This window comes from Elephantulus edwardii, unplaced genomic scaffold (assembly GCF_000299155.1).
Source record: "Elephantulus edwardii isolate Elephantulus edwardi_28Jun2011 unplaced genomic scaffold, EleEdw1.0 scaffold00006, whole genome shotgun sequence".
Lineage (NCBI taxonomy): Eukaryota > Metazoa > Chordata > Mammalia > Macroscelidea > Macroscelididae > Elephantulus > Elephantulus edwardii.
The window spans coordinates 16,354,214-16,380,367 of record NW_006399756.1 but is presented as its reverse complement, the minus strand read 5'-3'; the positions used below and the strand labels follow the sequence as shown (position 1 = coordinate 16,380,367).

The window sequence follows — 26,154 nt, the reverse complement described above, 5'->3', positions numbered from 1 at the left end:
AAACAAAATAAACTGATAGTTCTAGAATCACAGTATAAGTTTTTTCCTTTGGCTAGAATTTTGGCCTAAAGTTTTTTTTTTTGGTCTATTTTCAACTTTATTTACATTTTATGCTATATATACATTAAGGACTCATGAGTGTCAACTGGATTCTAAAGGGAGCCTTCAAATTTCCAGGCACAACTTATGCACAGTTTTTTTTGGCATTACCCATGCACCAGCCTCTGTTTGCTCTCTCCTCACAGAGATCTGTGGTGGGTTGAGCCCCTTAGAGACGCAGTACTGGTGAGAGCAAATGTGCTCTACATAAAGCGATATGATTTCCTAAAAATTCTATATTCTTGGCAATGGGAAATAAGGTTATAAATCCATTGTGGTGACATGTAGTCGGCAAGGATTTTCAGAGATGAATTGCTGTCACTCACTGGATTTTAGATGAGGAAACTGAGGCACAGAAAGGCCATGTCTGTGACATCGCAGTGCCACTTAGGAAAAGAGCTATGAACAGGGTTGGGACTCTGCTTCAGTTTTGTCCTGTCCACTGCAGTGTGGGGTGTGGCTGGCACGGTGACACACCCCCCCAAAGAGAAAACAGGGCATAGTCACATAACGAATGAGTCAAATTGCTTTTTTAGGGGTTTAGCTGTCGTGAGTCACACTAACTGACATTTCAAAGTGACTATTGAGGTTGATTAGACTATTTGATAGAAGAAAAGACTTGTTAGTTTGGAACCCACTGGGTTCTCTTTCTGAAAAGAATGATGTATGGATTCTTGGACTCAGAAATAGGTTATAAGTCTTATAACTGTTCTCCACCTAGAAAAAGAAATCTCATGACACCTGCATCTAACTGTCCAGTCAATTCTGACTCCGTGATCCTACAGGCTGGATTGGAACTGCCCCCCAGCATTTCCTAGGCTGTATATCTTTATGGAATAGACTGACACGTAGTTTTTCTCCCTTCAGAAGCAGCTGGTGAGTTCGAACTGCTGACCTTTCGGATGGCAGCCGAGTGCTTAACTGCGGCATCACCAGCAACTGTACAAGCACAGCCTGCCCCTGTGTTTCTCAAGAGAAGCAGCAGTGAAGCAGGTCTGAGGGTAGCAAAGAGGAAGAGGTCGGCGGACTGGGATACTGAAAGCTAAGCAGAGGGAGGTGGGGGGCGAGTTTTACCATGCTGTTTGTAGATGGGTGGCTTTCGGTAAATGTTGATCCCTTGATCTGTGGAAATGAAAAAGCAAAGATGTGTGAATATGAGAACCAGTTTACGGAAGGCAAAACCAGAACAACCAGGGGGCTAATCAAACTGAAGGCTCTTCGATAAAAAGAACCCAGAAAATAAACATGTATTACAAAGATCGCATTTACTGGAAAGGAAAAAAAAATTACAGAGATGAGCAAATTACTACAGACAAGTGATGTGGAAGCCTTTGTAATACATCTTGGTAGATACAGACACATAAATAATTCACGAGCCATTTATTTAAAATACACACCTCACTGAAGACCAGGAAGAAATACAAGCAGGGCAGGGAATCTGACAGTGAGGAAGACATAACCAGTTTGAGGATAAATCCCCAAATTGCTACTGTCTAGAAATTGAGCTCCCAGAAGCCCCTGGTGGCTCAATTTACTTCTCAACTAACGAATGAAATAGGGAAAAGCAATGTAGTAAAATTAAGAGCATATTTCTAAAACACAGAAAAAGGCTATTTATGTGCAGGCTAGCCCAATGTGCTGACGGGATGCTAAAAAACTCCTACCTGGTTTAAGCCAAATTAGACAAAGTAAAGAGATGTTAAATACTATTCCCATTTCCATGTTCTGTTTCCTTAAGAGTCATGGGAACAGGACTATATGTTGGAGCATTAAAGATGAAAAAAAAAGCAAATAAAGAAATTCGATGTTCCAGATTCAAGTAGATTCAAGTATTTTTTTAAAGGCAATACAAAAGCAAAGCCAAATTTCATTGGCTTTTTGACTTCCTTTCATTAAATTTAGAGTGCAAAAGAGAAAAATTCTTACAGATTCCAAATAGGAATATGATCATTAACAGACCAGGTAATTTATCAAAGGACTTTCAGTAGCTAAAAGAAGCCAAACAAGGTATTTCTGGTGGATAAAAACCAACACCATGGCCTCTGAGGTGTCACATTCTACCCTCACAAATTGAGCTGACATAAAACATGAGATTATTGATGGGCTCAGATTCTCCCAGTTCCTGATGGCAGAAGACTGTTCCGTGGTGGCAAATGCTTATGACCGAGAACAAAGCGGGCAGCATCACGCCTAAATTGCAAGGTATCTCTGCAGGAAGACCACCAATTCAGTTTTACGCTTTTCTGAAAAAGAAAAATCCCTGGACGACATCCCCACACTGGGGGAGCAATGAGAAATAGAAAAATCCTCTCAGGCAGTACTGGGGTTCAATCCTCAAGATGAGAGGCATTAAGCCACAGTGCTACCTTAAAAAAAGCACTAACTTCAAAATAAAGTTAAAAAAATGAGTATAAAGGAAATAAAACCACTTAGCTCCTCCTCTTTTCTCGTGCCCGCACCCACTTAAAAAAAATATCAGAAAAGTCTAGACTTTGAATATGATGTTGGCTTTTCCTGCACGAAACTCGATAAAAAGCCCCCTGGGTCAGATCCTGCAATTTAGGGTTTGTCAACTCTGTGCATCCCCCTTGAAACAGCATGAGTGATGGAGACGAGACAGAGGTTACAGGCTACATTCTACACGGTGACGGGACACCAAGACGCAGACTGGGTCAGCTCCTACCTGGAACATGGAAGTGTTTAGGGGTCTGAGCGTAAGTTGGAGTGAGAGGGCGGCTGTCTGGCCGGTAAGGGAGAGGGGAGTTCCGGCCGCTGGACGGCTCGTTGCCTCCAATGAGAAGAATGGAGAAAACAAAATGAGAGAGAGGGAGAGCAAGGAAGACACCACAGCCAGCATCATCAAAATCCAAGACAACACAGTGGGAGGGAGAGGCAGAAGAAACGGAATCAGGTCATCCACGCAGCTCGCCAGGGCGATACTGGCTTCAGATTCCCCAGAGAGAGACTGGCCATGAGGTAGAATCAGGTTCCAAGCGTCAGCAGTCAGAGGCGTCATTGCAATGGCATGCGGTTGGAGGCTGTGAGCGAGCGGCAAACCAATCAGATGGAGAGGAGAATCAAAGAAAAGGACACTCGCTGGCTCATGACCCAGGAGCGGCTGTCAAATGGTTAAGTCACGAGCATGGCATGGGGCGAGCCAGGCAAGTCCAGCCACCCTCACTCCCAGGCTGGCAACTGACATGGGTTTCTCTGAACTGAAGGCCAGGTCTGGGGACCTGCAGGGTCACCCGGTCCTTGCCCTGAGTCACAGAAAATGGCTTTGTTGCAACATGTTTCTGAATTCTGTACTTTGAAATACACACGACACTCAGAACCCTTCTCTGCGGTTCACTGGGACCACTTACACTTCTCCCCGCTTTTCCCTTTAAAGAGGAGGTCCTACCCACAGCAAATGAGCGAGCTAGCTACTTACTTCTGAGGATAAGACGCCCTGCCTTTGGGCGTCGCTGAGTCTATGGAGACAGATTTTAGAAAAACAACCATCAAGCTGTGTAACTGGTACTCGGAGGAACACGGAAGGTGCTATGTAGCTCAGATAAAGGATCCACGTGTTCTTTAAGAAAGACACATCGAGGCTGCTACACTTGAGCGGGGTGTGAAAGAGTAAGTTCACAGGTGGGTGAGTGGACAGAGGCTCACGGCAGTTACATGAAAGGAGGTGGGCTGGGCCTTGGTGGTGGGGACCAGCAGGCTGGACCACTGTGCATGGGCTGCAAAGGAGAGTGAGGGCTTGCACAAAAGCTTTGCAGGCCCTGACAGCCACTTCCTTGTCAGAACGGCAGGGATCCCCTGCTGCTTGCACAAAAGTGGGAAGGGATGTGCCTCTAATTGTGGGCAGCCATCCTATCTGAAGACTACACCAAAGGGAAACGGGCCTGTTGCAAGTTAATGAACGTGTAATTCCACTTGTTTTATCATTGGTTTGCAGGAGTTTTTAAAATATGTATACAAGTCCCTTACTGGATATAAGGCTTGCAACTATTTTCTTCCACCCCATCCCATGGAGTCCTCTGAAGCCCAAAAGTTTTAAATTTTTATGACGTTTCATTCATTTCTCTTTTTTAATGCCCTCAAAGGCACTGCCACTGAACCTGAAACCACTCACAGCTGACCCTCCGGTGGGTTTTTCTGAGGCTATAATTTGCAAGGGAGGAGATTATGCATCTTTCTGCCACAGGAGCTGCTGGTGAATGTGAATTTACAAAGAGTCACAGGCTTTGGTTAGCAACACAACTCCCCACAAGCCAGGCTACTGGGGCTTTTGATTTTTAAAAGTCATAGATCTTCATCTTAGCCCATTTGTTCAAGTCAAATAGTTCTACACACGGTTAGCAAAAATATGAAAAATCCTAGTTGCTAGTTTTAAAACAGCATCTTGATAGAGTTCTAATCTGTCTCCTGTTATGTATGTGGGTGTCACAGACAGAGAGAGAGTGTGTGTGTGTGTGTGTGTGTGTGTGCGCGCATGTAACTGGAGCACAAATTTGTACACTGGGCTATAAGATATTCCGAACATGGGCTCCAATTTTAATTACTGGCTTTTCGTCTTGGTGTTGCAATGCCTCTATCTTATCTCTTGTAAGAGTCAATTTTTTTAAACCACCAACTGCACTTCTATCCCAGAAGTACGCAGTTCAAATCCACCAGATGCTCTGCTGGAGAAGGAGGGGACAATCTCTTCCTGTACCAGTCAGATCTGATTTGACGGTACACCTAAAAAATAATACAATTTTTTTAAACCAGTTTCAAGTATGTTGTAATGTCGATTTTGCTCTTTAAATTATATATTTATTAGCATTTAAAAAGGATGGTGGTGATTTAGTGAGAAGCTCTGGGAGCTCTGGTGGCCTAGTGGTAAGAAGTTTGCTGCAATCCCAAAGGCATGTGGTTCAAATCCACTAGCTGCTCTAAGGGAGGAAGATAGGCTCTCCCCCCTGAAAAGCATGGATCAGTTCTGATTTGATGGTAAACAACAATTTTTAAAAAGGTATCTTATTTTTCACCATCCGGTGTGAAAAAGAATGTATATGAACCCTGTAGTAAACCAGTATATAAAAGCCAAAACAAAATTAACTAGTCCATAAAAAAATAAAACAAAACAACCAAAACAAAACTAACTAGTCCACGCTGTGAAAAACAACAACAAATCACATAAAAAGTACAAAGAGAAGCAAGCAAGGGAAGAGTGTGTACAGTCAGAAGGAAACCTGTTTAAAAATCTAAGGATGAATTAGAACTTGGGTCCATTTCTCTACATGTTGTTGGTACTGGGCACAGCGCCTGGTCAAGACCCAGTAGTGCTCGATACATGTCCATGAAGGACAGACGGAAGTCAGTTAACAATTTTGCTGCTCCATACTGGCCTAATGTAGCAAGTGCCACTCAAGGATTAGCCATAACCTTTCTCAAAGCTTTACTAAAGGAAGCCAGGTAGCAGTGCAGGAATCCTTTGTTTCACTGTATTTCACAGACACAACAGTTTTTACTGCATTTGGGGCAATCTTGCACTGGACATGTACTTGCTGTGTGTCTCGGTCACATTTTGGAAATTCTCAAAATATATGCAATATTTTCTGAATGCTATAGTGTGCTTAGAGCACTGGTGGCTTAGGGGTAAGGAGAGGTGCTGCTAACCTGAAGGCATGCGGTTCAAATCTACCCACTGCTCCATGGGCGAAACATAGGTAACCTCCTCCCATGTGATTTATTGCCTCTGAAAACCCACTGGAGGGTCAGCTATGGGTCAGCTTCACCTCGATGGTACTTAACAGCAATGATGACACACTTATAACAAACTCAACTGCCACTCGGTTAAAAGCAACCCTCCACTGAGTTTCTGAGGCTGTAAACTGCACAGGAAGAGACTGCCCATTTTCCCCTCCAGAGCCGCTGGTGGATTCAAATCAGCGGAGACGCGGGGCCTGCAGGTCAGCAGCCCAGCTCCCTGGTGTTAGCTAAGATAGCGGATGCAAACTTAACGCCTAGGACAGGGCATAAACGTATTTTTTATGCTCACAGGGAAACCAAAACGTTCATGTGGCTTTCTTTTTTGTGTTGTTTTGTTGCCGTGGTCAGGAACCAAACTCACGGCATCTCTGTGGTGTGCCTGCACATATGATGGGAATACAACAGCACCCCTGAGCCTTTAGGCACTCCTACGGTACAGCTTACAGTTTATGATACAGTTTACGGTACAGCTAAGCAATCCCACACCTCCAGTTTAAGTGTTTCACTTGACAAGAAGCTCCTGGGCTACTTGCAAATGAATAGGGACAGAAGAAAAATTGCTGCCTGTGAGCCTGGGGTTTGAGAAGAGAGCTGACTATCACATGGACGGCCAAGAAAACAAACAGATATGTCTTGTAGACGGTGCAGCCGGAGTGCTCTTTGGAGGCGAGGATGATGAAGCTTTGCCTCACATACTTAAGGTATGTTGTTAGGAGAGGCTATTCCTTGGAGAGGGACATGGTGCTTGGAAGGGTGGAGGGTCGGGGAAGGAAAGAAAGACCCTCAACCAGGTGGATTAACAAAATGACCACCATAATGGGTTCTAGTGTGTCAGGAGGTGTGAGGTGTGAGGACAGCATGGGACAGGGTTCAGATCCGCTGTTCACAGGTGGCCATGAGTCATACCTAACAACAGGAACAACAACAACCACCACCACCACCACTACTACTACTACTCTCAAAAGACCTAGAATCTCAACTTGCTGGCTCCAGGGTGTCTAATGAAGACTTTGGATGGGTTTCCACCATTCCTGCTTCTGGACCTTGTTATTCCTGGCATTCACCCTTCACCCTTCCCCTCCAACCCAGATATATCAGGAACATATTTTCACAGTTTTGTTTATTCCTTCCCAATGAGATGCAATGATAATAAGTTCATTTTGATAATTATTAGCTAGTGTCATGGATGTAAAAAAAATACCTCCAGGCAAGGTACACAAAGATTTTGGGTTCTGAGAGCCAGCCATGGAGGCTATCAATGAGGATCTCCACTGGGGAGGGGGTGAAGGCTATGAGAGGCGACCAAAGGGTCTGATCCCCACCCGGTGAGTCCTGGCTGAAGGCTGTTGGGAGATGGGGGCACAGTTCATGGTTTTTATTTAGTTGTTCATCTTCAACAACCACTGCTTATTCCAGCTATTAGGAATAAAATAATAATAATAAATAATAATAATAAGTCTTGTAATTCTTACAGTCTTTTAACTGATACTCCTATAGTCGTTTAAATGATCTTAACAAACATCTTAAAATGTCAGGTAAAAACAGTCATGGAAACACACCCATCTTAGTGACCATGCAATTGGATGGTCCCTGATAGATACCATTGCCAGGTACCTCAATCTAAGCCCTTGGGATACCAAAGTCATTCATTTTCGTATTAAGAAGAGAGAAAAAAAAATCAACCCCAAAGCCACTGCTGTGAAGTTGTCTCCCACACACAGTCACGGACAGGAGAAAGCAGAAGTGTCCCACCCACACCACCAGGAGGTGGCAGAGGCTGTAGGTCCTTACGGAAGCAGAACGCCACGTTGTCCCCCGTGGAAAAGGCGGGTGGCTTCAAACTGTTGACCTTTTGGTTAGCTGTGCTGCTAGGGCTCCCTGGCATCCTTAAAAGTTCCTGACCATCCTCAAAAGCATTTTTCCCTCTTCTACCTTGTTCCCCCGCCCCCTCTTCTACCTTAAATATGCTCTTTAATAAGTAACAAAATGTCCAACCCTAGTCTGCCAGAAAAGAACTGGTGAGGACTCAAAAACATATTTTTTTTTGGGAGGTGGGGGCTTAATTTATCAAACAAGTTTCAGGCATGAGACGAAATACCATATTTAGGGAGTATCATCACCACCTTTATTATCACCAACTGTCAGATCAGAGAAAGACATTTTCCGGTGACAGTCCAGTTGTGTACATGGCACATTGTTGCTGTGGTTACGTGTGGACATAGTGCGTCGAGAGTCACTAAGTCAGCATGTCCTCATACTGGGCCTCCTCAGGCTGATGGAGTTCTTATTCCGGCAAGAACCTGGTGTCTTTACTGCCTGACTTTCATCTGCAACCTCTTGTCAGCTGAATACGCCATTTCTTTTAGTCCCTGGGAGCTAACAGCCCCTAGCAGTGTCAGGATTCTCACTGCAGTTAACGACCTCCTATGCTGGGTCCTCGTGCTCCTCCGTGAACCACGGGCTTCAGTGACTGATCCCGAGACAAGAGAATGGGAACAGCTGAGCACACACGGCTGCTGTGGAACCTGCTGGATCCCCGTAGAACCCTGCTGCCTGTGGTCCACTGCCATCAGCTCAGAACCAAGCGTAGCCGACCCTCCAGTGGGTTTTCAGAGGCTGTAAAACGCTTGGGAGGCCACTACTCATGCTCATCCCTTGGCCCAGCTGGTGGATTAAAACTGTGTGCTTTGATTTGGTAGCAGAACTCCTTAATCATTCGCCCACAAAAGCTCCCTGAACCTTCTAGACCCTGTGTTTACATTCTAAATCATAAGTGACACTAGGATATTGGCGGTAGCTATCATTTCGTGTCTCCGTTATCTCCAGTTCTTGGTCTAAATCTTCAATAGGAGCTATATCATTCTTTTGCAAATGTCCAATATCTGTTTACTTCACAGCAATTCATTTTGTTGGCCAAACGAGGCCGCTTTAATTCACAGAGACTGGCTATATGTAGCCCCCTGCTCACAAACCCAGCTCCTACTTCACAGACACAGAGGGGAACAGCTGACGGTATTTCAAAGGAGAAGGAAGAGGAACTCAGGGAACACTGCTCAGACAAAGCCAACACCAAGTGGAAATCGTTTCCCCGAATCTCTAGGCATGCACTTGACCAAACGGTCCACCAATGACATACTTACAGAGAACAAGTCTGCAAACGAGGTCAGAGAACAAAAATAAACACACAGCCAGAAACAGGATGGACTTTACACAAAATGGATGGAGAAGCAAAGAAAGTCGAGAGACAGCCCTGAGATGTGAGTTTCAGCCTTAGACCCATGCAGGCATCCTTAGTTTAAGAAGCAGAAGACCTGAGCAGACATGCATCAAAGATAAGGACCAGGAAGTGGCGTGGCAGTGCAAGGCTGGGTTCCTGGCTGTCAGAGTGGAGAGGGCCTCATACATACAGTGAGGGCTCAGTTACAAACCCCTGAGATGGACATCCTGCCCTGGGTCCCCCAGTCAGCACTCAATTTAAAAAGAACTCCCCCAAGATCACATAATGAGCCTCCGGGATAACAAGGAAATGCTCAAAAGAAGGGCCTGGAAATACTTGAAGATGCTTCCCAATGTGAAGACATCTCAATTGTGTTTCTCCAATGGCCATAAATTCCCTGCATACTGAAATTTCCAGGCCTTGAAAATGGGTATAAATTTCATTTTGTTATAATGTAACAAAGAGATAATTCTTTGGAGATTGTTTAGTCATTTGACTAGATTGAGGGGGCTAAGTCATGTGTTCTTGTGCAAGTTCTCCAGAATTTATTCTATGTCTAATGAAACACCTCATCGGACTTGAACACTAAGCATATGCTATTATGCATGTTTTATTTTGTATCTGAAAACACATAACTTCCTTAATACAACCAGAAGCATTATGTCCAGTAAAAAGAAATAGGGGTGGATTCTATTAAACTTTTCAAGGGTGTAGTCCTGGTCTTGCTAATTTTTCTTGATTAAATGCCTACAATACGTGACTACTAAAAACTTCAAACTTGGGGCTGACAACGGAAAATAATACCTATCTAGGTTTTTCATATCGCAGTATTTGAGCACACAGAGCAACTGTAATTTTCATAAACATTTGATAATTTTTCTTCAAGGGTAAAAATGGGTTCTTTTTATAATTTAAAGAAAGGAAATGTAAAACTAGCTGTTTGTCTTAACCTTACTAGGAATGCATTTTCTACTTCAAAGGGGGTAGGAAATAGCAGCTTTAAAATGACACTTTAGGGGAGCTCTAGTGGCCTAGTGGCAAGGAGCTGCAACTACAATCCCAGAGGCTCACGGTTCGAATCCACCAGATGCTCTGCCGGGAAAGGAGGGACAATCTCCTCCTGTACCAGTCAGATCTAATTTGATGGTACACTCACACAAAAATAAAAAATTAAAAATAAATAAATAAAATGACACTTTATATATATATATATGCTGCCATGTACTGTTGAGTCAGAACCCACTCAAAGCTCCAGTTTTCAGAGGCAGCAAAGCACACAGGAGGAAAGACTGCTCCCATCCTTCTGCTGCGGAGCAGCTGGTAGGTTCAAACAGAGCACCTTTGGGATGACAGCACAGCTTCTTATCACTAAGCCACCAGAGGTCCCTACAAAATCACAGGTGCCAACTGTAAAGGCACTCTTCTGGGAAAGAGGACCGGGGTTCTGGCCCCACTACTGCCAATTCTTAGTTGTGAGCTCGTAGCCAGCCCTCTTTATTGTGGCCTCAGCTCCCTTCTCTCCCTCTGTGTTTCTTTACAGTCCTCACAGCAAAGAGCAATGGGATGATGTGATCCAAAGTGTCTCAGAGCAGTAACACCCACGCTGAGGTGCCAATCAGGGCAGGACACAGAGCAAGGACCTACACTGGGCTGCACCTCTCACACCTACGGTCACTCTGGAGACAGGAATCTTCCCTCCTATCTTACAGATGAGGAAGGTGACATACAAAACATTAAGTGGGCAAGCCAAGGTCACACAAGTAACTGACGGAGACAATACACAAGCTCCCTATCTTGGGCTGCTTGCAGACACAGGGTATTGTTAGCTACAGATATTGGGACAAACATTGTATATGCGACTTTGCTGGCACATGGTATTTTTCATTCTGTGACAAGTGTCTTTTCTGAACAACGAAGCAGAATTACAAAACATGGGCCTTTACATATTGATGAATTTAAAAAACCTGTACTGTATTAGAACTAACAGACATAATCTTCTTAATTCGGCCAAGTGCTTCTATGTTAAAGTCTCTTTAAACTATATACTTGTGATATTTATTCAATAGTTTCTTTTGGTTTTATGTACAGCCTCAAAAGCTTATCTTAAAATTCAGACAATAAAAATTTTTCTGCAAAATACTAATGGGAATAATTTCTCATAAGATTTTCAATCATCTGCCAAAAATTTGAGACAGTGCTGCACCTCCTGAGAAAAGACAGACAAAACAGCAAAGGGTGCATGTCCTCAATAAGCACATCAGTAGTATTATTTTCTTTTTAAAAATTTTATTATTATTATTATTATTGTGTGTGTACCATCAAATCAGATCTGACTGGTACAAGATAAAACTGTCCCTCCTTCTCCAGCAGAGCATCTGGTGGATTCGAACCACATGCCTCTGGGATTGCAGTGCAGCTTCTTGCCACTAGGTCTTCAGAGCTACCCAGTAGTACTATTTTCATAGCACAGAAAGATGTGCAAGGAGTAGATTTATAAAGTAACAAAGTACTCAAAACCTCAACTCATTGCCATCAAATCAAAACTGACTCTTCAGCTGGTTTTCTGAGGCTGTAAATGGCATTGAAGAAAGAAGATGGCCCATCTTTCTCTTGTGAGATTTGAACTACCTGGCTTTGGGTTGGCAGCACAACTCCTTATCAAGTAGGATAGGCCACCAGAGGGCCCTACCAATAAATATAGCACATTTGGGGTTTTTAGGATGCAGTTGCCAACTGAGGAAAAAGGAAATCACTTGTATAGTCTTCAAGTGAAAATTTGGGAAAACGAAAGAAAATCTAGGTTACTCCTTGGGCATGTTAGTTCTGTGACTGATTGAAGTACATGGTCTGAATCCTTTCGAAAAGTTTTAAGATACAGGGCAACATCTGCGTTTGCCTCCTGCTTCCTCTCAGAGCTGGTTTTACAGGTTCATTTTGTCCAAAGAAGTGGGAGGGCAGTTATCATTGCTCTGGGAGCTCATGCTTATTTTAAATTGTGGTTCCTTTATAACCTTCTCAGGGTTTGGCGGATTCCTCAGCACATAGAGTGGCACTGTCACAGAAGCCTAAGGATATAAGGAAAGCCATGGGCACACCATAAAGGAAATGAGGGAGAAGCGGGCAGGCTAATTTTCTATCCCATAAAGGCAAGGGAAAACAGAAGGCGAAGCCATCCTGTGGGAATCAGGTGAATCAAAACGGAAGAATTGGTTCAAGGAGAGAAACTGAAGTTATAAACAATGAACTTGATTCCTCAGCCTCCTATGGTTTTAAAAGTATTGTCCTTATTAATTAATACTGCTAAGTAACTTATCACCATCAAGACGGCTTTGGGATATTTGCAGCTAAATACTGTTGTGTTTGTAGAGATACAACACATATTAAAATCACAGGGAAGGGGATTGAAAAAAGGCCACCAAACCAATTATAATGTTGCATATTGCATTTGCAGGATACAAAACCAAAATGACTATATATATGTATCCATTCTCCTCTTTCATGAACTTCCTGTTTCTTCACTGAAAGCCCTTAGAAGTGACATATTTCTCCTAAGAGAGGCGCCATGCCAGTTCTAAGGCGTCTAAGGGTGCAGGCATGACGCACGGCAGGCATGCGGAGAGGTGGGTGCTGACTCTCGGAGATACACCTTATTAGCCTTCCTAGGTGCTAATAAATCTCCACTACGCAGGGCAGCGCGCCGAGGGTGCCTGGCTCCTTACCTTTGATATGGGGGATGAAGTGGTGTCGGAAGGGGGAGTTGGGGCGGGAGTCGTTGTGGGTGGAGCTGAGGCTGCTGGTGCGCAGGTAGCTCAAGCGCTGCACACCAGGAGACCGCAGCTCTGCGCAGGGAGGCGGGCGGGGCAGGAGACAGAACAGAAGAACAGAAATTAACACGGAAATTAGCAAGGCCTGTTAATCAGGAGTCTGAAAGGAGGAAGGAAAAGGGTTAAGGAGGCGGGTTAGGCAGAGGAGGGGGGTATTTCCAAACAGCTCAGCACACAGTTTCACTCTTGGAGAACCAAAGGCTTCAGTCAGGAGGAGCGATTTCCAGAATAGTCTATGTCAGAATAAAGTCAGTCACTGGGAAGCCAGGACTGGGGCCAGCATTTAGACACTTGGGGCTATTTTTTTAAGGAACACCTGAAAAAATAGAGCCCTCTGAAACACGTGTTAAAAAAACACCAACCAAACACCACCATACTAAAACATGACAATCACTTATACAAATTTGAAAAGGAGTTCTCTATGTAAAGTCAAAGTCACTGTGATCAGTGGAAGTGACTCATAACTGACCCTCCAGTGAGTTCTCATGGCTGTAAGTCACAGCAGAGGAAATTGCCCATCAGCTGGTGGAATGAACCACCAGAGAGGCTGGCCCTTTGCCAAGCAATGCAGCAGCCTAAGGCATAAACTCCCTCAGATGTGGATCAACCCACAAGGGCTGATTCTTTTTTAAGCTGCCTTCTCCCACTGGAAGTTTAGGGATTTTGTTGTTGGTTTGTTGTGGGTGCCCCCTTTCCCCCAGGACGATCTGTTCCTGTCCCTGGGCAGTGAAGAGGCATTTAAAAAAGTAAGCAGTGGGAGCTAGCATTGCAGAGGCCAAACTGTCATTTCAGAAGAATGGGCTGTTCAAACACATACAGAAGGCTTGACTCATCATTTGAGATCTAGAACTTGGGGAGTGCATACTTTGGGGTGTTTCAAAAAAACCTAATTTATTTTGTCAGGACCCCACGTTAGAAGGATAAATTTAAAATGCAGATAAATGGCTATAACTCCTCTCACCAAACTTGACTCCCAGCTGTGGAGTTGATGGCAACTCAGGGCAACCCCAGAGGACAGAGCGGGGTTTCCAAGGCTGAGATTCTTTGCAGAAGCTGAGTGCCACATCCTTCACCCAGAGAGCAGATGGTGGGTTTGAACTGTTGCCCTTTTGCTTGTGGCCAAGTGTCACTGTACCACCACCAGGCTTGTACTTTTTTCTGCATATGTGTGATGCTAATTGATGGGGTGAATTAACATATACCCAGCTGAACATATTAAAAACTCATATGCTTTGCTGGTGAGGCAACTCCTATTTATAGGCAATCCCCCTAACCCCAAGTTTCTAAGATTCAGTCTTGTTGCTGTTGTGCTGTTGAGTCAGAACCAACACATAGCTGACCCTCCGATGGGTCTTAAGAGACAGTAAAATGCATGGGAAGAGACTCCATTTTTCTCCCGCAAAGCAGCTGGTGCATTCAAACTGTGTACCTTTGTAATTGCACCACAGTTTCTTACCATGAGGCCACTGTAAATCTTTGCAGGACAAGATGATTCATCTTTTCTCTTTGGAACAGCTGGTGGATTCCAACTGCTGATCTCCCAGTTACACGAAGCACATGAAGCCACCCCTGACCCTTCCTATACATGTACACTCCACCAATCAGCATGACACAGAATCAGGAACATTCCAAAAGCTGTTATGATTGGCTCAGCAGCAGACTTCCCAGTGCTCATTAAGTACATGGCCTCTGGGGGAAAGCCACCCGACTGGCCACCAGCCTACTCCTGCGGATGCCTGAAACAACCTCTGTGTTCCCCATGCCACCCCAATATGACATGGCTGGGGTCACAATGACCTCAGCATACACGCAGATGTGGCAGCACAAAGAATCCTACATCCTCAAATGGACAAAGGCTTGTGCCCGGATCCACTCCAGGGCAGTGACGGAGTAAGAAGGAAATTTCTCCCAAATTCCACTGAACTCATTAAATACTGAGAGCCTAGAGAAAACGATATAGTATTGGAAGACCAAGTAACAAAACTCCAATTAACAATTGAGAGAAAACTGTGGCCTTTTCACATTCTAATGATTTTCACTGGTTTGAATTCTTCCACATAAAACCAGTTAGCACCTGATTGTGCTTGTTCTCATCAGACTGCCTAAGAAGCTTAAAATGAAGTCTGTTGAGGTGTGCATAATCACGGAGGTCTTGAGACGTCCACAGTCCTCCGTATGAATCTGTTTCTCAGGGAATCTATGCTAGACTCTCTGTTCTCCTCTACATATGAAGCCCTCATTAAAAGCAAAAGGAAATTATTTGTGAGGAAATAAAGGTGAACCATGTCCATTAGTATTAGGTATTTTCTATTGTAACATGTATGTTTCTCTCTCTGTCTCTCTCTCTCTCTCTCTCTCTCTCACACACACACACACACACACACACACACACACACACACGGTGTCTTATAAGCCTCATGGAAACTTGGAAATTTTTAGGGTTAGAAGGGATCTTAAACACTCTGTCTGTCTGTCTCTGTCTTACAAACCTGATGGAATCTTTGGGGTAACATAATCAGCCTGTCAACATATGGCTAATAACAGATGTTTATAAGTTACTAATATGCCTTAAAAAGTACTACAAAATATTTTCTCTTGGAGAGCTTCATTTCAAGCATTAGTGATGAGATTCTCCTCCAGCCCCTCTCTCAAACAAACAACATTAAAAAAAAATTATATATATATATATCCTCCCTTCCACAAGTAGTTTGTCAAAGTGTAATTATTTGATAAGTCATAATGAATATCACTATCAAATGATGACTGCCTCAAGAAAAGATATGAGAGAAAATACTGTTGACTATCAGTTTACACGCCCTCCTCCACGTAAGAGGGAAAAATGTTCGGCAGCCAGATTTTCTAAAACAGTATCAATGGTGGGGAGGTAGAAAGAGGGAATCACACAGAAATACAGTTTATGAAATGGGGTGAACTGTGGAAACGGGTGCCCTTACCAGGCCTGTGAAAATGCTGGGGGGAGCGTGACGTGGTCGGAGTGTAACTGTGGCGGCTGTACACCGGGGAGTTGATGGAGCCCTGGCTGGTGGACCGGTGGATCATCCGGTCCCGAGCATCCTGGTAGCCCTGGGAACAAAGTTCAGGAAAGAATGAGCACAAACGAACCTGCAGGCTCATGTCTGTGTCGAGGGAGGCAGAAGCTGCCCAGAGCCCAGAGCGCCTGCCTGCAGCTCAGAAACACTCTGAGGACCATATCCTTTACTGTGAGGATAACATCATAAACTGTCCGCAGCACCTCCGTCTTATGTTTTGTCTTTGTAAGACAGACAACACTTACAGCAATTAAAATTTTAAGACACAAAAAGAATTCGTTCACTCCACTGTCCACAGAGCTGTGGGGAAAGGGGCAATGGTGACTTTTATTTGTGCTTTTCAGTTTTACAGAGCAAGTTTGCGTCCACCCCTACATCAGATCTGTGTAGGAATAAGGCACGTGATCTGTGACCACCCTTCCCCACTAATGTTGGCCCAGGTCCTAAAGAGGTGAGAGACCTGAGGGGAGCACCCAGTGGACAGAAGGCGATGCTACCAACCCAAAGGTGGGTGATTTTAATCTGCAGCCCTCAGGCCTGGTTTTAATTGTTTTTGGTCAAACATTCTTCTGTGTGGTATAGCACTGGTGTGTCCATTTGCTGTACAAAGGTAACTCGTGGTTGCTGTGATGCTGAACACTGTGACATTGATGTGTCAAGTGTGATAATGGTTACCCATGGTGGACAGTGTTTGGTGGAGCTCTCCAATTAAAACAACTTTGGAAGCAGGAGTGGCATCCACTTCTGAAAAAGCTTGCCTCCAGAAACCCTATGAACTTGGAAAAATGATGTAAGTTATACAAGTCTTCGGGTCTTTCATTCATAGGGTCGCTATGAGTCATCTATCAACAATGTCCAAACTCAGAAAAGATTATAGTAGAGACTATATATACATACATGCATGCAAATGATATTGTTTAAAAAACCTGAAAGAGCATGAAGAAGAAAACGTTACATTTTAGGAATTTGTTTTCTTGATATTTCTGCTAATGCAATGCAAATAAAAACTCAAAGACCATATGTTGCTGTTGTTGTTGTTATGTGCCATCGAGTTGTTTGCGACTCATAGCAACCCTATGTACAAGAGCCCTAAACGCCATTCTATTCTGTGCCAACCTTGCTGTCCCAAACACATAACCGTATTATGGAACATATACAAGTGTGTTCAAAGGATGAGAGGAGAGGCCTGCACGGGCACAAGGGGCTTCACTCCTACTAAGAGGTACAGGTGGAGCTCTGGTGGTGCAGTAAGTTGTTAAGTGCTGGGATGCTAATAGAAAGGTTGGCGGGTTGAAACCAGAGGCTGCTTTTATGGAGAAAGACATGGCAGCCTGTTCCTGTTAAAATTTAAAGCCTTGGAAATGTGCTGGTGCAGTTTTACTCTGTCTCACAGGGTCGCTATGAGTCACTGTCAAATTGATGGCTCTGAGCTTAGTTTTGAGAGCTACAGATTGAGGTCAGTGGAAGGCTATTTTTATCCCCTAGATTCAAAATAATGGTAATAAATCTACAGCCATATCTTATATCATTACATCTTACAGGTCATCATAGCCTTCCGAACATTTTATTATTATTATTGTGTATCTTTTTATGCCATTCTTAAAAATGAAAATTTACAGTCTAGGAAAGTTCCAGGAAACTCCCAAACTGCCCCCATCATAATTTCCAAAAATGGGTACTTACTTCTGCTGAAGGGGTGGGAGACAAAGTCCTTGGAGACTAGAAGAAGAAAAGAGAATTTAGAGTCACTACTTCTATTCGTTCTTTAATAGCTTTAAGTAGAAGAGCTTGTTAGAACCACCTGAAGATATTTTTCAAAATATCCAAGTCAGCGTGCACATGCACTCCACCTGCAGGCTGCTTATTTACCTGCTGAGAGTCGGGAATCCACACAGGATTTGGGGGAGTTATTGCTGACTATGAATCAAAGAAATATTAACAGTGAATGTCAATACCAGCACGCATGTAACTGGAAAGGTTCCCAAGTTGTAAGATCCACTGTGTTGGGGAACAGTTCACTAATATATATGATTTCTGAGCCAGGATACACCCTCCAGTGAGACACCAAAAATGGCCCCATGATTGAAATGAGACCGTTGTGATGGGCACATGGCATCTTGCCCTGGTCACCTGACCAGCCGTACTGCCACTTACCTGCCAGCTCTGTTCTTCCACTCAGAGGCTTCCTGGGACCCACCATCAGGCCAAGGCCTCTGTGACCTTAGGACCTTTGCACATGCTGTTCCAGCTGCCTGCCTTGCCTTCAGGTCTGACCCCTGCAGGACTCCAATTATCATTACACTTCTCTGTGCTTCTGACCCCGGATTTAATGAAGAAACCCGGCCTCTCTCACATATTCTCTTTATTCTCCTTTATCCCTCCTTAAAGCACTCAACACCACCTAATATGACATTGCCCAGGTGGGCAGGGGCTTCACGCGTCCACAACTCTGTACCCTAGTGACCGCCAGGTCCTGGCATACATTAGGTGCTCAACAATTGCTTTCTGAAAGAGTGAATGAAAAGCTGTAATTGAAATGCAGACAGCTAGTTGACGGGAACGGAATGCAAATAAAACCTTCGGGAGACACCAACGCTGGATCTCAGGTCTAGGGCTTGCCCCTCTGCCCACGCTGCCAGTGAGCTGCCAGTCTCTCCTGTCTATGACTGACAGACACAGACACTGTCGAGTCTGCAGCTCCTCCTGGCTCTGCGGCGTCTCAGCTGTGTGTGGATGGGATCACTGACGGGAAACTGCTAGAGAGACCTTCAAGTTTCCCCTCTTATGTTTCTGAAATGACAATCTTAAGGATCCTGTCAAAGAAGACTGTCCTGTCTGTGTCAGTTTGCCATACTGCAGTGGCCTGCATGCTGTTGTGATTCTAGAAGCTATGAAGCCAATATTTTGAATATCAGCAGGGCCACCCACAGTGGGCAGGTTTCAGCAGACCTTCCAGACCAAGAGAGAGCGGGAAGAAAGGCCTGGCAATCTCCTGCTCAGGATCAGGCAGTGGAAACTTTACGGGTCACAACTGCACATCAGGTGACTCGCTTGATTCAGACTCCTCAATACGAGGCAGGGAAGGACATTACGCCTGGTGAAGGAGGGGGTCCGCCAGGACAAGGGGGACACTCAGAGACAGACTGTGAACCAGCTGTGAGGTGGACTCGAACACGCCAGTGACTGTGAGGACAACACAGGAGTGGGCAGTGTGTGCACTGCACAAAAAGTCATCACGAGTCGGAGTCAACAGGCTCGCTCCCGATCGACTGGTCAAAGAGTCGAACAGTAATAACTAACGTAAAGATCAGTGAAGAGCTTGTCAAGTTTTCTAAGGTGTGAAACTCGCATTTGGGGGAATGTTGCTGCTGTTATGTTCCATCGAGTCGCTTGTGACTCATAGCGACCCAACGTACACAACAGCCCTAAACCCTGTTCTGTCCTGTGCCAATCTCACTGTCTCCAACACACCTACTCCCACTACCCCAGTCACTGAATCACTCCACCTCATAGAGGGTCTTCCCCTCTTGCACTGTCCCTCCCTCCACCCTCCCAAGCATGACGTCTCTCTCCAAGGACTCGTCCCTCCTTACAACATGGCCAAAGTACGTCAAACGAAGCCTCAGAATCCTTGCCTCCAAGGAGAAGCCCGCTTTAACCCTCTCCTGGATTAATCTGGATGAATTTGGGGAATAGCTCACTAATATTTCTGATTTCTGATCAAAGGGGACACCTCCTAAAAAGATCCAGCCCACAGACCAAGTAGGCTCACCATTTCCTGGTCACGATGGTTAGGACATTTCAGCTGTCATGATGGTTAGGACAATGGCCAGCACTTAGGTTGAGCACTTACTGTGTGCCGGGAACATACTTTAATCTGAAGATCTCACTTAATTCTTACTGAAAATCTATGAAAATCTTGAGTTCACAATTAAGGAGACTGAAATGTATCATTTCCCCTGAGTTGTCTGGTGAGGACAGGTTAAAGTCTGGTTTCCAACCCAGAAATGTTCACTTCAAAGTCTGAGGTCTTGAAGAATGAGTTTTTGCTGTATAACACAGAACTTCTGGGAAACTCATACACAGACATCTCATTAAATCGACCATAGAACAACTTGCCTCCCCTGCTTGTATGACCTGAGCATTAGAATATTCTCAGCCACTTGCTTCATGGCCAGCACCACCGCACATTGGTTCAGGGAACTTCCCTTGTCCTGCGACCACTGTGAAACCTGTGAAAATGGTGCTCAATGTCAGGTGATCAGTCTGTACTTAAGAACAGCCACAGATGCAGTTAGGGAGTTCTGGTGGCAGAGGGGGCAGGGAGTTGCACTGCCAATCCAAAGGCAAGCAGTTTGAATCCACCAACTTCCCAGAGTGAGAAAGATGGGAAATCTCCTCCTGTGCCAGTTAAAGCCTCTGAAAACTCACTGGAGGCTCAGTTATGAGTGGGTTCTCATTCTACAGACAAAGCATAAATTAGTTTAGGGTTTTTAATAGATGCAGCTATGGCCATGTGACCATTAGGTGGCGCTACATGAAAATGAATAGCACTTTCCCACATGAAACTAGATACTCCAATTAAGACCTTCACTGGAATGAAAACTAGGCTAAAAAACAAAACAAAACAGCCAAAACTATATCTATAAATTTGGAAAGAATTAATTGGAGTCATCTAAATCCTTCCTTTTTTACCTCACTGAAGACCTCAAGGCCCAGCCTTCATGTTATTTATGTTACGTTATTATTCATGTTATTTATGGACTATTTCAACCTTGATTGAACAGCTGATTTCAAGACAGGAATTGGCGGGGACACATCTCAGATAGTTTCAAATCAGTTATAGATGATTAAAATGGTAAAAATAAAAATGAAGAGATTAGGACAGGTTGAAGAATCCGAGGGAGGCAGACCATGGCTCACTAGGTCGGGGTGGGAGGATGGAGCAGGGAACTCCCACCTGGGACCAGGAGTGAGGACATGGGACCGAGGTAGTTGTGGCCCAGACCCCGGATGGAGCTGATGGCGGAGCCAAGGCTCCAAGAGGGCAGGTTAAGACCACATCTGTGTCTGTCATTTGTTCACCGTTTGCTAAATGTCTGTCCTCATCGCTTTGCACAGTTTAGTTTATAATCCCCTCAAACATCCTAAGTGCTTGTTGCTGCTGTTAGGTGCCACTGAGTCAACTTCAACTCGCAGGGGCCCTGTGAACAATAGACCTGAACTTGGCCCTTGCACCGTCCTCTGCATCTCCGATACACTCTAGACCATTGTCACAGTGCCCCCGTCAATCTACCTTGTCTGGCAAAGTGAAACAGAAAGAAAAATTAACGTCCTGCTTCATCTCTTTGGGGAACTTCTGCTTATCAATTACATGTCTTGTTAACACAGTAACTATTTTTACAGAGTAAAAGAAACACAATTTAAAATTCTTTTCTCAGTACAATCAAGCTCTTTAGAAAGTTGTTTATTTCATTGACTGTATTTCCAAAAGCTTAGAAAAAGATCTACATAGAACTCTCCGAGAACGCCACAAACCCTAGAGATAATAAATATCTTACATTTATAACATAGAAGGAAAAGCTTAAACAGATGGTGGAAAAAACCTTTTCTTTCCACCTTTCATAGTATGAGGTCCTTTTCCAAGGACTTGCCCCTTTCGACAACTTGCCCAAAGCAGGTGGGATGAAGTTTCACCATCCCTGCCTCAAAAGAGGACCCTGGTTCTCTTCGTCCAAGACAAGACGTGCCATTTCGGTAATTCATAGGGTATTCAGTACTCTTCTCCAACACCACAATCCAAAGGGAGCAGTCTATCATTATTGTACCCACTTTGCAGATGAGGAAACCAAGATCAAAACAGTTGCCACAAGGCCAGAGTCACACAACCGGCATGTGGTGACCTCCGATTGAATCCAGCTAATTCGGTTCCAGAACCCTGGCTCTTACCACTGTGCTATACTGTTATTTCTTTCTCTGTTTTTTCCCCCCTTGTGCTTTCTTATTCCATGAATAATTTATTTCATTGCAATTCACTTTACTATGCTAAGAAACTGTGCTGCAATCCCAAAGGCATGCAGTTCGAATCCACCAGCTGCTCCGTGGGTGAAAGACGGACAGTTTCCTCCTGCGTGACTTACTGTCTCTGAAAACCGGCTGGAGGGTCAGCTATGGGTCAGTTCTGACTCGATGGTATACTACAACAACAACAACAACAACAACATGCTTCATTGGTATCCAGTACTTTTTGTGTTTTGTTGTTGGTTTTTTGGTGTTTTTTTTTTAACATTGAAAGTCTGATAATCTTGCATTGAGCAAGTCTATTTGTACCCTTCTTCCAACTGCACTACTTGCTCACTTCACGTCACCATGTGGCACCCTGGTAATTCCACAATATTGTACACTCTCTCCATAATGCTACTGTACACTTAAACTATGGCAGAATGTCAACACACATTTATATGCACAGGAAACCAAAAAGTTTGTGTGATATGCTTTCTTCCAGCGATCTGCAACTTAATTTGCAACACTTCTGAGTTATGCTTGTATTTGGGATCTTGAAAATGGAAATGGACACAATTTGGGAAGCTCACTCTCTCTTTTCATCATCACCATAAACCTCACTTCCGGCTCTCCTGTGACCTCCATCAAGTCCCCGCTCCTGTATTCCTTCAGGGTCTCCCTATAGTGTCAACATCCGTATTGGCTCCATTGCCCTAATACCTGGGAGTGCTGCATCTTCATCCTTCACCGCTGTGTATATGTGGTAATCTTGGAATGCTGCAAATGCTGCACATGCTTAGCTATTAACCCAAACACAGGCAGTTTGAGTGTTATCCAGAGGGGCCTTGGGAAAAATGCTGATGCTTTACTTCAGAAAAACCGACCACTGAAAACCCAACGGAGCGCATAGCTCTGCTCTAACACGTGCTCATTAGGGGTCTAAATCCACGCAAGGCACGTGACTCTAAATGCGGTATGTCCACATTCCCACCTCTCTGCACCCTCTCTAAGGACAGGAGTCCCTGAGAGGCAGTCCCTGAGAGGCTTCTGTATACCTCAGAGCACCTCGCCTGCAGCCTGCAAACAACAGGCAATTCAAAGGACACCGTGATTTATTTTTACACCAAATGGTAGGTTAGATACATGAATGAAAGTGAAGAGACGCTGTTGTACACCACGCCACCTCGAGGAGTTTCTTACCTCCCCAAGGCTCTGTCTCTCCTGCTTGTCATCGTAGCCCGAAGTGTAGAAAGGTTCATAGGTAATGAGATCTGGCCGCTCAATGTCATAAATGGCCTTGACCTTGGGAATGGCTGCTAAATCCTTGTAATCCAGAATTTCATTGTCTACTTTTGCCTGGCAAAGTGAAACAGAAAGAAAAATTAACGTCCCGTTTCATCTCTTTGGGGAACTTCTGCTAGTGAATGACATGTCTTGCTAACACAGTAAATATTTTTACACAGTTAAAGAAACACAATTTAAAATTCTTTGCTCATCACAGTAACGCTCTTTAGAAAGTTGTTCATTTCACTGATCACATTTCCAAAAACGTTTCCAAGTAGAGAAGGCCACAAACTCTAAAGATAATATCTTAAATATATTACATAGAAGGAAAAGGTTAAACAGATGGTGGAAAAAAACCCATCTTTTCATATGGCTACAAACAAGGATTGCATATTTAATCAAGTAAATATTTCAATACCTTTGTAACAGAATTTAAGAACACTTAGAATCAGCATTATAAAATATGTAATTATCTCCAAGTATGTCAAGTTATCGGAAAGCATTTTCAAGCCTGCCATCATACTTTCTATCCTTGTAATCTACAGGTCACCTACTCAATTATCCCAAGACGCTGAAATATGAACTTAATTTACGTGAAGTCAAGCATGACTGAAAAGGTCGATCTATAAAAACAAGCATCAGCTCTCAGAGCAGAAACAGAAGTCACTTTGCATTAGGTTTTATTTATTGGAGATCACCGGCCCAGCGTGTAGAATCCATGAACTCACTTGTCCTGAAGTAGATACTTACATAGATAGTATGACCTGGTGAGCCAGGGATACTGGAGCCGGGTCGAGAATAAATACTCTCCGACGAGGTCCTGGTCGGCTGCAAAGCAAAGCATAACTTGTGAGGTTTCAGACCGCGTCTCCAGAATCAAGACTGAGCTGGGTGACTAAACGTTACTAAAAGCTGAGCCAATTAGAAAGGACCTTTGTGAATAAGGAGCAATGTAGCCTAGAAGACAGATTTCATGGAAGCGAGTGCAATTCAGCTTTGAAAAGCATCCTGGGCTTTTCCTGAGATTTCTTCCCTTCAGCCTTTACAAGATCTCTGACTCTACATACAAGATACAGTCAAGTCGTCCATGTCCCCCCATTGCCATAATTCTAGTCCCAGCCACCCTTCACTCACTGGACTAACATAATGTCGTTCTATACAGTTTTAATTGCTTTCACTCTTGGTTCCTCAAATCCATTGGTACCTGGTATTCAGGCTCCCAGCTAAGTGCTTGACTTCCACCTGAGAGGCTGGCAGTTTGAAGCTCATGACTGTCTTCCTGCCCTCCTGTCCTGCTCCACTCCTCACCACCCATCCTCACTCACAGCACATGGTACTCTGCCCTGTCTTAGGGGCCTGGGGTCTTGGCTTTCTGCTCCTCTGCGTGGAAGGCTCTGATTTTAAAATTAACCTGGATATATTTTCCACCTCCTTCATCTCTGGCTTATCAGACAAAACTCCCTTCACCTTTAATCCAGACTAAATACTCCTTGGTCTTTCTCTCATGATGCCCTGCTTATGTTTCCTTTCAGGTATAAATTGATAATTATTTACCAGTCTCTATATCAGGCCTCTCTCTCTCATTGACTGTAGTTACAATTTCTGCTCTGAGTTATTTTCATGTCTGTATTTCTGAATGCTTTGTATATCTGATGCTTTGTACAGACACACAGAAGAAAAGCAATACCCTTTGAGAGAATGAGATGGAATTTATTATTTGTAAACAAATAGTCTGTGGACAGGTGACACATGCTAAGCACCTGAATCTGAGCTTTCCCAGGCAGAGAGAAAGTGGGAAAGGTTACTGCCAGGGAAGGAGGCAGAAGCCAGGTGAATATACTTGGAGAGTTCGAGAATGGATGATGGTTAAATGAGTGGGAGAGGAAATGTGTGAAAAACTAGGATCTGTTGCCTTATAGTGTTAGAAAAAGTCATACAAAGAAAACCAAAGATTCAGTTTTTAGAAAATGCCCTCACCTCAGGGCAACTATTTCTCAGGGAGAACAGTTTATAGCTCTAGATCAGATAGAGAAGTTTTCCTTTTTAGCCTTGTTTCTGTTGATACTTTCCACCTTGACTGTGAGTGTGACTGGACCAAGAGACTACTGATCAACACGGATGTTGCTTAACTATGTAGTTCATGTCCCGAAACAAACCAGTACAACTTGAGGCAGCAGTAACTGATCTTCCTTTAGATGAAGAGATGCCCTGACCATCAGCTACGCTCAGCCTATGCCTCTGGTGTCCCCCAGAGCTACCAGGACAGGTGGGCACTGGAGAAATTCCTCTGGGTACAAGTGGAGGTGAGACGAGCTCACCACTGCAGGGCCTCCTCTCCAAGATTCACTGCATACATGCAGTTTCCATGTGGAATGATATTCATCTATTCACAATCATGTCTCAAGATGGATTGAGCCAGTTACTGGGCCAGTGGGGGGAGGTGTGTTGGAGGCTGTGAGACTGGCTCAGGATAGGGCTGGCTTCAGAGCTGTTGTTCTTAGTATCACTATGAGTTGTGGAACAAACTCAACAGTACATAACTACATCGACAACAAATAATGCTGAAAAAAGAAAGAGTTCACACAGACACTCCTCAAAAGATGCCCACATTGGAGATCCAGTTTTTTTATCAAAATACAGAAGGGGCAAAATCAAAATATATCACTTCTTTTAAAAGATATGTCATCTCGAAGGAGGGGAGGAATGATGTTTACTGCGTTGAAACAGGTGAGGGAGAGAACTGTTTAAAAGGGATATATGATTGGGTATTATTGTCATGACAGGAGTCTAGAGTGAAGGACTTGGGGGGAGGGATTGCATAACAATGAAAGGGTTTTTCTTTTCTTTTTCAAGGAGAACAGTGAATTGGGGGGAGGGGGTGGGCAGGGGAGAAAAGTGGAACAATGAATGACTGGAAACCCTAAGTTTC

The 26,154-nt window shown here is 44.1% G+C and overlaps 1 protein-coding gene across 2 annotated transcripts in view; it reads right to left on the bottom strand.

The window, feature by feature from the left end:
- ABLIM1 (actin binding LIM protein 1) overlaps positions 1–26,154 on the bottom strand; it is a 264,382-nt gene that overhangs the window by 14,440 nt on the left and 223,788 nt on the right. Inside the window, exons 9-14 of one of the 2 annotated variants that reach the window (XM_006879917.1) lie at positions 23,976–24,053; positions 23,142–23,297; positions 17,622–17,657; positions 15,843–15,972; positions 2,783–2,887; positions 1,174–1,221 (exon numbers count right to left, since the gene is read on the bottom strand). In XM_006879917.1, the coding sequence (XP_006879979.1) occupies positions 1,174–1,221; positions 2,783–2,887; positions 15,843–15,972; positions 17,622–17,657; positions 23,142–23,297; positions 23,976–24,053 (553 nt within the window). The remainder of the gene's footprint in view (positions 1–1,173; positions 1,222–2,782; positions 2,888–15,842; positions 15,973–17,621; positions 17,658–23,141; positions 23,298–23,975; positions 24,054–26,154) is intronic. The other variant, XM_006879918.1, reaches the window with a different exon arrangement.